General features: G+C 34.6%; 2 protein-coding genes across 2 annotated transcripts in view; one reads left to right on the forward strand and one right to left on the reverse strand.

Moving 5' to 3' along the window:
- The window catches only part of LOC134854839 (uncharacterized), a 94,011-nt gene that overhangs the window by 62,471 nt on the left and 18,203 nt on the right, over nt 1-13,337 (reverse strand). Inside the window, exons 7-9 of the mRNA XM_063871198.1 lie at nt 13,096-13,171; nt 723-981; nt 145-359 (exon numbers count right to left, since the gene is read on the reverse strand). Of these exons, the coding sequence (XP_063727268.1) occupies nt 145-359; nt 723-981; nt 13,096-13,171 (550 nt within the window). The remainder of the gene's footprint in view (nt 1-144; nt 360-722; nt 982-13,095; nt 13,172-13,337) is intronic.
- Nucleotides 7,299-9,483, forward strand: LOC134854185 (uncharacterized). The gene is made up of 2 exons (XM_063870336.1): nt 7,299-8,500; nt 8,844-9,483. The coding sequence occupies exons 1-2, from the start codon at nt 7,763-7,765 to the stop codon at nt 9,267-9,269; spliced, it is 1,164 nt and encodes a 387-aa protein (XP_063726406.1). The 5' UTR covers nt 7,299-7,762; the 3' UTR covers nt 9,270-9,483.

The following is a 13,337-nucleotide window of genomic DNA, read 5'->3' on the forward strand; positions in this document are numbered from 1 at the left end:
GTTTCTTTAAAATCGGATTAATTCTAGACAAAAAAGGATGAGGACAAAAATAGCTTGAAAATTCACCAGAATTGTGTGGGGCATCATTGCCAACTTAATATTTAACTTGTTGCCAGTTGTGATGATGATGGAAAAAATTCATACTTGGAGTCGAACAATGGAATGATGAGATATGATTCGACCAGCGAGTCCATTTTCATCTGCTCTTCCCCACCGTAGAACGCATTCCAGTCTACCACTGAGGAGAACAGTGTCGAGTTCTCGTTGTAGTCGAAGAAGAACTTCCTCGCTAGTGCCTTGTACATGCACGCCCGCAACACTCGCGGAATGTAATTGAAAGATATGCAGAGTCGTGTTTGCTACCAAAAAAAAAACATTTTGAATGCTTTTTTGTTATAACGTCCAAATTTGAGGTATGATTTCCTGAAGTTTAAGGAATTTGATGAATCAATTCAAAAGAGTCGGAAGTGATAATTAAAACCAAATATAAATTGAAACATTTGGCTGTGTAGTAAAACACAGCCAATTTATTTCGCGCTTCTGTGACATCAACCCAAAAATCAGTATAACTCCACTTCACTTCATTTTGGCACCTTTTTCATATTTTTTTTTGATGAAAATACGAAATATAATTTGCTTAAAAACAATTTATGAGGAGCAGGTTTAGCAAAATTATTTCAAATGTACAAGAATTTCGGAAACGTGAGTGAATCACAAATTACTTTGGGAAGCGCACTGAGAGAAACATTGAATGTGCATTCCCAGTGGACTCCAGACCCCCCCGTCAACTTGTTCACATCCCATTGGGGACTCCTCACGATTGCCGACAGGTTCCAGGGGTATCCATTCTCAGCCAGAGGAACCGAAGATGAGCGGGAGTCGTGTCCGAAGAAGAGAGCTGCTTCCAGATAGCAACTTCTGACGTCATAATTCGTAGTGGCGTCACCACGAACAACTCGTCTGATTCCGCTCAATGAGAATCTTGAGAGAACATGGAGAGGAAGAAAGAAATAGCAACGGATGAAAGAGCGACAAAAAGAAAAAGAGAAACAAAGATAGCCGGTTGCTGTGCAAGTTGATAGCCGACCATATTCTTTAAAAAAAGTTTTTCATTCAAATAAGTGTGGTTTTTTTGTGCGTGGTGTGATAAAAGGATCTGAAAAAATGCACAGAACAAAAAAAATTGGGCAACAGTTTTTGTCGACAAGCGACTGGAAAAAAAACATAAAACAAATTAAATTAAAAAAAAACTTTTCAAGATGGTGCTAAAGTTAATTTCACTGGAGAAAAAACTGAATGCGAGGGCTCAAATAAAATTTCCCGGTTTAGATTTTCAAAATAAGCCAGCTCGCTCGCTTTCCTCGCTCATAATTGAAAATTGAACTAAATTTCAAATAACGACTGAAAGGGCTTTAATATGATATATCACTCGACCCATTCCAATTATTATTTGTGGTATACAGAAAGAGAAAACGAAAACGCCCGAATATTAAGTTTCTCCACATTATCAATATTCAAAACAACATCGAAAGACAAACGAAAGAAGAATCAAACAAATTTCTCTAAAACAGTGTAATAGTCAGAGGACTTCACGAATAACTAGCGTGTAACGCAAAACCGGTGCTTCGAATTTGTAACAACTCATAAGACAGGACATATATTGGAAAAAAAATGTGCAACCTTTGAGTGTACTCTGACAGAACCCAATTAAAGGGTTGGTAATTTCAATTTTTTTTATTCAAAGTTTGAAAAACCGTAACATTTTGTGAAGTTTTTTTATATTTAAGTTCTTTGAAAAATTTTTAAATGACAGAAAACGTCAAATCTCGGAAAATTAAAGCCATTAAGCAGTCGAATTTGAACGCAATATTTGCAATTCCTGACAGTGCTCTCAGAGTACCCAACTACAGCGTTGAGAACTTCAAATTTTGACAAACTTCAAAATCAACCTTCCTAAAAAATCCTTGTTGAAAAAACTATAAAAAACATCATATCTCAGAAACTACAAAAAGTTGAGCAGCCATTTTTGTAGGAAAGATTCCCTGAGATCACAGCCCCCAATCACAAGGTTAAAAATTTCAAACTTAAAAAAATTCAAATTTGAATTTTCTGAAAAGTTTTTGAAAAAATCACAAAAAACGTTATATCTCGAGAACTACAAAGATTTGAGCGGTCACATTTGGAAATAAAAGTCACAACTTCCAGGAGTACCATGTCGGAGCCCCCAATTACAAGGCTGGGAATTTCAAAATTTGAAAACGAAATTCAAATTTAATTTTTTTCTGAAATTTTTCTAAAAAAAATCACAGAAACATCATATCTCGAAAACTAAAAGGTTTTGAACAGTAATATTTGGAGACAAAATTGCAAGTACTGGAAGTAACCTGTCAGGGCCTCACAAAAGGAATGTGAATTCAAATTTTCCGGAATTTTTTATATCTTATTTCTTTGAACAATTAACAAAAAAGAGTAAGGCAAGAGTTGCGCCCCCTGAAAGTAACCTGATAACGTCCAACAACAGGGTTGACATTTTCAACGTTTTTAATTATTTTTTAATTAAAGTTTTCTGAAAAATTTTGAAAAAAATCAAAAACTCGTCGTATCTCGTAAGCTAAAAGGATTTGGCATTTGTTCAAAAATGGAGGCCAAATTCGCAACCTCCATTTGACAGGAAACTGGGAAAACTCTGACAAGATCCACTATTCGCTTGCTAATTTCAAAAGGGATAAAATAATACTTGACATGAAACTAGAAAATTTAAAATAAATTCTCTACAATCTGCTATCTACGATATAGTTTAAACGTGACAAATTCTTTCGTTAAACCTGCAAAAATAATACGTTGAAAAAGCTTAAGCATGGCGACGCAGTAAAGCCCGCATTTAAATATATAATAGATTATCTAAAGCACTGACAAGATCAGCCGTTTTCTGTTCTGACCACAGTTATCATCGCAAAAAATAGATAGAATTAAATTGAATAAATTGACGGAAGATTATTCCTGAGATTATAAAACCATTTAAAGCAAGCCAAGGATATCCAGTTGCTGTGCAAATAGCAGAGTGATTCAACATAAAAATTAAAATTATCAAGAAAGAAATCAAATTCAGAAATAATTTAACTCAGAAGTTTATCTTATTTTTCTAAATTTAGAGATAATTTTTCCTCAAGTAAAAGGAAACTAAATTATGTGACAAACTGCAAAAACAAGAAAAAAATAATTTCTTAATCAATGTTTTTTTTTCAAATCTGAATCACGATCAAAAGAGCTTCCAAATGATACACATTTGACCTCCTACAAGATTTCTTTGAGGTAGTCAAAATCGGGAAGGAAAAACACATTCTAAGCCATGGCGCTAAGCGCTTTTATTATTCATCATATGCAACTTCAAACAGAGTCGTATAAATTATCTGCTCAAATTTCAGACATCTCACTCTTGACTGTAAGAAATATGAGTTTTTTATCCGATAAGCATGCAAGTTCTTCAAAAGTATAAAACGGTAAACATAAACCATTCAAAGACCAAAAGTAACAAACGCACGAAAATACCCAGAAAGAAGCTATAATTTGCATGCACACGCAAAAACGGCAAAACTAAACTGTAAATACAGCAAGAAAAAACTTCAGAAAAAACGCCATCAGTGGATCAAAACTTCACAAAAAGGATTTTGAAGAATTCAAATTCAAATCAACCGTTTTTTGGTTCCTAACTTAGACGTTTTTCATGCATATTTTACGCATAGATATCCAGTAGCAAAATATGTACATCGATTAAAAAAATTTATAAAGCTAAGCCCTATGCTGGGCGGTTAACAAGCACACTCTGAATTAGAAACTGTTCAACAAGCCACCAAAAAGCATCTTTGAAAAATCTTAACTCAAATAGCGAACTGTTGGCAGTTTTGCGCTATAACGCCTGTTGGACGCAATGGATAAAAACTAATCATACGGGCAACAAAATTTATAGCTCAGAAAGAATTTGAGCTTCTAGAAATATAAAAAAAAAACTTCAAGGCTTATCAAAGTACATGGTATAGAAGACAAACTTAAGATGAAATTAAAAATGTTTTCCGTGAAAAATTGGATAGTCGGATTTTCGTTTGTTAGCTTAGATTTTGTCGGCGTAATTGACACATCGATAAACTTTCTTGTACTCTTAGCAGTTTTCATCGTAGATGGTAATGTTTTTGATTTACTCCTGTGATTTGTAAAACTAATAGCCCTGATGTTTTATATTTTTCTTGGTTTTCCTTTTTTCTCACTTAAAAAAACTTTATTTAGTCTAAATGGTTTCGGCTGATGTTTTATCGGCTCAGTCACATTATTTTGTGCGTTTCAAAGCAAAAAAAAGTTTGATTTCTAAAACCTATTAACGTAGTTTGTGTTTCATGATTTCAAAAATTAGAACAACTTATTTGCTCTAATTTTGCAAGCTAGCGAATAGAAAATGAAACGGAAATCACAAAATCATAAACATTTGGAAATGAAAATAGTTTCAGAAAAACGGTCAAGAAACACAACCACTTACACTAAATAAATTTTTTTATCAACCGAGCGGCCAGTACCCCGACACAAGTTGAGTATAAGCCCATTGAGCAGAAAAAAAATTTCATCAAAAAACGTTGTCCGAAAGAGATTTTGAGGCTCCGGTGGTACAGGTGGTTAGGTTTCTTGACAGTTTTCTGAAACTTTTTTCATTTCCAAATTTTTATGATTATGTGATTTCCCTTTCATTTTATATTCGCTTGCGCGCAAAATTTGAGCAAAAAAGTTGTTCAAGCACTTTGAAATCATGAAACACAAACTACCTGGACAATTTTATTTTAAAAGAAGAAAACACTTTTTTTTGGCTTTTGAAACGCACAAAATAATGTTACTGAGCCGATAACTTATAAGCCGAAAATATTCAGACCGAATAAAGTTTTTAAGTGAGAAAAAAGGAAAATCAGGAAAATATATACGCCAGGGCTATTAATTTTTACAAATTACAGGAGTAAATCAAAAACACTACAATCTACGATAAAAACTGCTGAGAGCACAAGACAATTTGCCGATGGGTCACTTACGACGACAAAATTTGAGCAAACAAACAAAAGTCCGAGTACCCAATTTTTTACGGAAAAAACTTTCAATTTCATATTTACTAAAAAACACAAGGTCAAACCGGCGCTTGAACTCCAGACGCTTGGGTACAAAGACATCCACTTTACCTCTAGTCTAGGTGGCAAGGAGTCTTGAAGGTGCTAAGGTTCAACAAAAAAGCAAGTCAGAAAAACAAGTAAAACTTGTATGAAAGGTTGTTTACGGAAAATTCTAGCAAGCGGAAAATCAACCGTGCAGTAGATCTTTCTATTAGCAAGCAACATCCATTAAATTGGGTATTCTTTTTGTTATTATCTTCAGCCATTTAGAATTAAATAATTTTTCAGTTATTCGGGATGCGTAAAAACAAGGCAGCATGTCAAAGGTCACGATGCCGCAATTGCGTGTGTCAGTTTGTTGGCAATTCAAAAAATCTTCGACTCGATTGGCTATCCCCTATAAAGTGGTGTCACATCACCTTTCGAAAAACAGTTCTAGTCGATTCCTTCGCCCACTAAAGCATGGCTGGTGGTTTGACTGCTTAAGACTCACCAACTTTTGTTTATATTGAAACGAATAAAAAGCGTTGTTTAAGCGTAACCTAGATTTTGGTACCGGTTTTTTTAGCACACCAATCTCTTGGCTAAGGTAAAAACTGGGCCTTTAAGCAGACATCTGTTATATAACTGAAGCATATTTGATTGAGAGACTATGGAAAGATGCTGAGTCAGTGGTTGAGTTTACTCCTCATTCGGGGGGGGGGGGACAATTCTCTCGCAGGTTAGAAAACAAAACTCGATCTAACTTCAAAAACAAAATAATCTATTTTAACTGGAAGCCCTGATTCACGCGCACAATGCCAATCGTGTCGAATGTAGGCGCAGCGGAGCAAACGGTCGCTACTTGCCAATGCCGCCCTTGAAATGAGCGTTCTGACTTGTTAATTGTTTTGTGCCCGCTAAAAGTTTGGTCTCCTAAAAACCGGTCTGCTAAAAAGACCTAGTCCCCCTAGGATGACAGGCCTACGATCTAGTTACCCAAGTTAGCTGTCTAACTGAAATATATAGTTATATATTACAATTTCGGCAACCTGTTACTTCGGCACGTTGATCATTTACCTATAAAAAGTATTGAAAACTATTTACACTAAAGTTGAACAGAACATTATTTTCGGCACTGTTGTACAGCCTCGCTGAAAATGTCATGCCGATTTATTACCCCTTTGGGATCTTATTAATTATTTCCCCTATTCTAAAAGGGGGAGATTCGTTACACGGTACAAAACTAACATATGCTTAGCGGTTGAATTAGTATTTCTTTATAAAGTTGGCAATTTTTTCCTAGCTACTATAGGGTCGGAAATTGTTAACAAAATCCCCTATGGTACCCAGTAAGAAATAATCAGCCATATAAAGAAAATATTCAACGCTGAAGTATTTGAGAATATGGCATATGGTAAAGAACCAAGCCCCCCCCCCCCCCCCCTGTAATAGAGGGGGAAATTATTAACATTATCCGCTTATGCGCTCTCAATTAAACTCATCGACCACACCTGAAAATTTTACTTTTTGACCCAAAGTTTACTTTTGACCCGAAAACGGCAAATGAGAAGAGAGTTCATTTTAGGCAAACGACCGTAAACAGAGTATAGTAACAGGAGACATCTTCGTCATATGATCAATCAAAATAGTGCTTTTATCACGTGAAAACATGGTACAACTTACAACACGTGGTGAATCTACTTCGATTTACTATTAATTCAAGAAAAGTTGGGGGTGGTACCAAATTCAAAAGAAAAACAAAAATTACGGAACTTTTGACTCAACCCAAAGGTCATTTTGTATCATCTTATGGGTAGAAACTTTGAGCTTTTGTTTTATTAACGCCAAGGACAACTTAATTCGATCACCACTGAACAAAGTTACCGTAGCGTTCGGAGATTCGATCAAAGCACATTTCTCGTGGCGTGACAAATTGGCATATCAATGTTTTAATAATCATTTCTGAAGTGTATGAAACAAAGTCTTAAAATTACGATAGGTCGGAAGTTGGGACAAATAATCAACTGTCTAAATCAACAAACAACACGGGACCTGAGAACAAAATGATCAGAAATAAAACAAAATATCAAAACCAGGTATAAAATAAAATGGCAATTATAAAGTAACTTATTGCATGAATATCGACAAATAAATAAATAAACAACAGCACACACCACCACAATAGTTGTTTATCGAAAAGTTGATTATCATTTACGATTTACCTCCAAATTGTAAAGTAACTATATAATTATTTGCAGCCTACGCATAACATTGGTAACCCTTGTTTTTTGACTAAATACTTTGCTAACCAACCCAATACTGAATTATTTATGATATTTAATATTTGAATCGAGTCCAGGACATATAACCTACTACACCAAATATTGCCTGAACCGAAAGGTCAACCCTCGTTTTCTCAAATTTTCCATTTCAGTCGCGCCTAATTTAGAGTTCAAATTCAATTGTGCAAAAAAACTTACAATTCCAACAACCTATTTCGAAAAGCAACCTACAAATTTTATTTATTTCAGAAATTCTATTAATATCACAGCAAGAATCAACAATAAATTATCAAATTTTTTATTTTTTTTGCTCATATAACCAATTAAGCCGATCGAACTAAACCATAATCACACATTATGAGTAGATTTCGCAAAATTAGTAGATCACAAAGTGTCGAAATAATTAAAGAGGGCAACTTGATTTACGTTTCAGAAAAGAAAAATTCGTCAATCCATTTATGGCATAGACTTCGCCATAATGGCCACACATGTCAATTACATAACAGAACGGCCATACTTTTTAAATTCCCAAACGGAAAAATTGTTTTCAAGTGTTATAAAAAATACAAAGCTACACATAGTATCGATTTGTCTCTTGTTGTCTCGATAAAATCTGTCGGTCAAGCTTCGTTCGAAATAACGACCAGTATTGAGTCACATTTATTCGAAGCAGCGACTTCGGCGGAACGAAATCGTTGGGTCAAAACATTTCAAAGTCTCGAGGACGATAAATGCTTTAGTTTTTCACCATTTTACAAACTGGATGAACCTTTGGTTCAAATAGCAGAGCAACAAAATAATCGAAAATACGAAAAAATTTTCGCCAAAAATGAGAAACTTCGCAACTTCTCCGAGAAAGACAGCGACGATCTTCGTCGAAATGCGTTGGAGAAAATTTGGAGCCGAAGACGCTACGACACATTTGAGACGACTCAAAGTCGGAGCGAACGAAATAGTGATGGAGGCTGCTCCAGCTTCGGCACTTCAGAATGCTCGGCTTCGTGGGCAGTGAACGAGTTATGCTCGCCGTTTGCATCGAGCAGTTCGGTTGTGTTCACGAATCCAAACGAATCAGAAGTCCCAGATTTGCTCGTGGTTAGTCAAATTAAAATTACTTACTTCACAGGCATGGCAAAAATCAGCAGAGCCCAAACTCTGCGTTGAGGTCTACTTTCGAAATATCCGGGATACTGCTCAGCATATTGATGACATGCCTGTTCGTCTAGTTCTTAAGCTATTTTTTGCTAGTTCTCTACTTTTGTAATATTACAGCCTTTTGCCATTATTCGAGTATTTGTGCAGCAAGAACTCCAAAAATCCTAAACTTTAAATTAAACTGAAATTAAACGACAAAATGATGTAAGTTATCGTGAATAAAACCAATCTTACAAACGATAAAAATAATTTAAAGTAGCTTTAAATTTTAATTTGCTTACAGTTCGAGGAGGACGAGATACGACGTTCACAGACAACTTCGACCTGCCAACCCCTCCAATGCTCCCCCACCCAAAAAGTGAAGTATATCAGCCTAGCACGATCAGTTTCTGACGACTCCTCCAACGGCACTTTGCGACACCCGACCGTCGCCTCCAGAGACCAAACTCCCCCCGCATTTGAAAGTTATTACAACCATGAAATCGCAAATTTGAGTTACTACAATAGCCGGCCGCAAAAAGCGCATCGAATCCGAATAGGCAAACAGCCGACGAGCAAAATAGTATACGAAAAGTTGGATCGAGAGCGCATGGAGGCAATTGCACAAACAGAAGCTCAGTGGCAGCATTTTCTACACTTTGAGCGATGTGCCAAGTCTACTGCTGCTAAACACACTCAAAACTTCCCCATTTCAGTCCGCGTTAAATAAAAATTAAGACAAAAACGTAACTTTTAAACTTAATTAGTGTATATTTCATTGTTTTGATTCCCTATCGTCGTTGAAACTATTTCGATTTTGTTGCATTATTCTAAGTTGCGAATCTTTGCTTTCTGTTTTCCCTCTAAAATAAACTTTATCATGCTGGTGCCAATTTGAATAGTTGATTTAGTTAGTTTAGTTTCAATTTTCTTTTATAACAGTTCTCTACCTCCTCTACTTTGATTATATTTAATTAAAAAAGTTATAACTCAAAATATTTTCAAACAAGAGCAGTAATTTTGCGAGTAGAAGACCCATTATTTCAAGATGGACTAAAGTTGAACAAAAAAAATTAAAAGCAATTGATTCTTATGCAAGACAAGCATGATATTTCCACGCGAAATCACAATTACAAACTAGAATCCAACACAAAAAAAACTTAAAACAGTGGTTTAATTATCACAAAAATTCGCGAGTCAATAATTTTTGATTTGAAATTTAAGCGTCGAGCTCTCAGCAGAATGAAAATATTGATATGTTATAGCTCCGACCATGGAAAATGATAAGGAACTTTGTATTCGGGTGTTTTTTTAGTTTATTTTTGTAATTTGTTTCATGAAACTCAGAAATTAAAATTAGGAACAATTAATTGTTTTCTAGTTTTCTTGAGTTCATGAAAACATTTCAAAAGTTCTGCTGGCAATAGTTTCTGTATTTTCTTCTCCAATTTTTGTGCTCTTTTTTTGATTTACTTTACTTCACAATCTTGCTGTTCCGACCATTCAAAACGGGTAACAACTATGAATTCAGGTGTGTTACATTTTTTGTTTTCCACACAAAATCAGGTATCACAAATAATCATTGGAAGGTGTTAAGAGACATATCAAAGAGTAACGTTGTTTGCTCAAAAGCTCAACTTTCTTTTAGGCTTTCAGACGACGAAAACACGATTTTAGTAAACGAGAAGCTAAATTTGGAAGTATCACTCAGCACTTCTTCGGCAAAAGAAGTCTTTCAAAAAATTTGAAATTGAAGTGCAAAAAAAAACTGAAGAGGAAATTTGAATCTTTTTTTTTGAAGAGAAAGGTTGTCCCTGAAAAAAAAACAAACAAAAATCATTACGCTCATCACTCTTATTCAATTTTATCGTTTTTTACCGCTTCAATGTATGTTTTGTAAATTTTGAGTAGCGCATTAAACTGAGCCTGTTTTTAAAAACTCTAACATTTTAGATTATGAAAAAACACAAAGCCAACAGATAGTTCAAAAAGTGCAAAAGAACACACAACCCAAAAAATTGAGAAAATTCAACATTTTGCAACTTTCGATTTTCGAAGAAAAATTTTAGTACGTAATGCTATTTTAAGTTCAAGAATTGTTAACGATTGACACTATTATCTTGAAGAAACTTTAAGTCCATTTTTTGAATCTAGAAGTCTTTCACGCTTTTCGTGGCCTTAAGACTTTTGCTGTTCGATAGTGGAGTTTGCCTTCAATTTGAGAAACAAACTGAACTGAACTTAAAAAGAAAAGAAAAGTCAAACCGCGAAAAATCAAACTTGAGCGTGAATGAGTTTTAACACTTTTCCTGCAACTTAATTTTTATCGAAATTTTTGAACAATTCCTTGTTGCGACCAATGAAAGTGGGGAGTAATTTTGTCTTCGGGTGTGTTTCACCTTTGTTCCGCAAAAAATCAGATACCACAACTAATCATCAGATTAAGTCAAATAATATATCATACAAAAGTTTTTCAGTCGTGATTCAAACAAAAAAGACATTTTTGAAAAAAAAAAATCGGCAAAACGAGGTCCTAAAAATCTTGCTAAGCGGTCAACAACTATTACACTGTCATTTCATTTCGCTCTTGATTTGAAAAACCCTACATGAAATCAGAAAACAATCATAGCGCTGAGAAAAACTGATTTTTGATCTTGAATCATTATTGACCGGCCAGGATTTTAATAAATGAAACCAAGTTCTATGAAATACCATTAACTGGTTTGAAAAATAAATTGACTCAAAAAATATCGTCAGCCAATTCTCACTTCGCACAAGTCCAAAAAACTGCATGCGCGCATTTTCGTTTTTTAAGTTGAAAATGATTTTTTTTTACTAACACAGCTACTTGGTTCTTGATCTAAGCTTAGGGTGATTTTTCCGCTAAAATTTTGAAATCACAAAAAAAATCGAGGGGAACATGCGCGGTGCTAGAGTAAAATGTTTAGAAAGTAATATTACATTCGCGGTGCTATAGTAAGGACTCAATATTTTTAGAGTGAAATCTCGACTCGGCTTTACCATTGAATATTAACCCGCGCAAAATCCAGTAACTCAAGGACCGCTCGAACGCGGTCATATGTGCTATCATTAAAAAAATCCTTTTCAAACGTTACTTGAACCTGAAACATTGCAAAACCAAGCGGTAGATAATTTGAAGCACACAAAGTGCGTGTATGTAACTTGAATCCTAGGATAAGACTTTAAACATGTTAAATACAATCGGCGGAAACCAATGATCATATTAATTGCAGCTTCCAGAACCATATGGTCGAAACTTGAGGTTTGTCGGCATTGAAAGAGTGTCGCTGAAGCCACAATTAATTATTAAAAAAAAAACATTTTCTTTAGGATGAAAATGTTTGCTCTGAAAATCCATCTCACACGAGACAAACTGCTACTGAACTTAACAAAACATCTTAACAAGACACTGTTTCAGAAACATAGCCAATCGAAGATTGGAAAAGAGTAATGAACGCAAGTAAACATAGAAGAACACTGACTTAGTTGAAAAAATCTCAACTTTCGAACTTCAAAGAAGAAAAATAGATGCCCTTTAAACTCTTTGAATTTCTAGAACGATTTATGATTGGCGCTTTTTTGATAACATTAAACCAACTTGAGAAAACTGGATCAACAGATAAAGTTTTTATTCCACTGGAAATCTGAAAATTAAATTCCACTTTTGAAACTAGAAATCGTTCACGAATTTTTGCGCCATTTGTACGTTCGTATTTGGAGAGTGCAATCTACGTCACTTTCAGCAGATGAATTTCAATTGAACTCAAAAAGTGCATATATACCTAAGTGCATCAATATTTTCACGTTTTTCCTGAAAAAAAAACAAAAAAAATCAGGAAGACCTATATAAGAGTCTTCACTACGTTCAATACTCTTTAACACGGTTCGCACAGAAGTATTTAGAGGAATCATTAGAGAAGAAAAAGATAGAAAATCATTCAAAAACAAAAAAATGATGGTTGCAAATCTTGAATTTCGATGGCATATTTTGTTAATTTCTCCAGCATGTACGTCAGCTGACACAGTGTTAATCGGAAAACAGAAACAATTAAGTTGATAGAAGCAACCACGAAATGTATTTGGAGAACCGAAGACAATAAACATTTTGGATATTGTTGAACAAAATTTGAGCTATACCTTGAAAATAAATTAAGAAAAACAACATCTAAAAGTCTTTGCAGCCACCACTAACACTTAAACATTTTCCTTCATTCTATTTTCCTGGTCAATTATTTTGGAACCAAGGATAACTGTTTTGGCGGCTCCGATCGGAACCGCTTGATAACTTAACCCTTACTAAATTTTACGAAACATAAATGGGATGCACAGAAGAAACCTAAAAATTGTATATCTCATAGGAAGATGATCTGTTTTAGTTTCTCACAATCGATCATTTAAATGAAAGAAATTAAGATAAATTGCATCTATGATGTAGTCGCCTGGGCGTAACTTTCTCAAATTGATCTTCGGCCCAATTACTCTATAACTGAGACTTTTTTTCAAAAAGTAATTCCACACTTGTAAGCTTAATTTACGTTATTTTGTCGTGTAGCTGATGAGAAGGCAGATGCATGCACTCAGATAGGTCCTTCTTGTCTCGGCAGAATTGTCCTGAAAAAAATTAGATTGTATTAAAACTGATCGTTCGCCTATTATCGCTATTTTCATTTTATGCACGACTTTTCTCAAATTTTCTCTATATATAAATGTTCATGTTCGCACACTTCATTTTATGCAATTATCCGACTTAAATTAATTTGAAAAACCAAAAACAAAT

The sequence above is a fragment of the Symsagittifera roscoffensis genome, chromosome 9, assembly GCF_963678635.1.
Source record: "Symsagittifera roscoffensis chromosome 9, txSymRosc1.1, whole genome shotgun sequence".
NCBI lineage: Eukaryota > Metazoa > Xenacoelomorpha > Acoela > Convolutidae > Symsagittifera > Symsagittifera roscoffensis.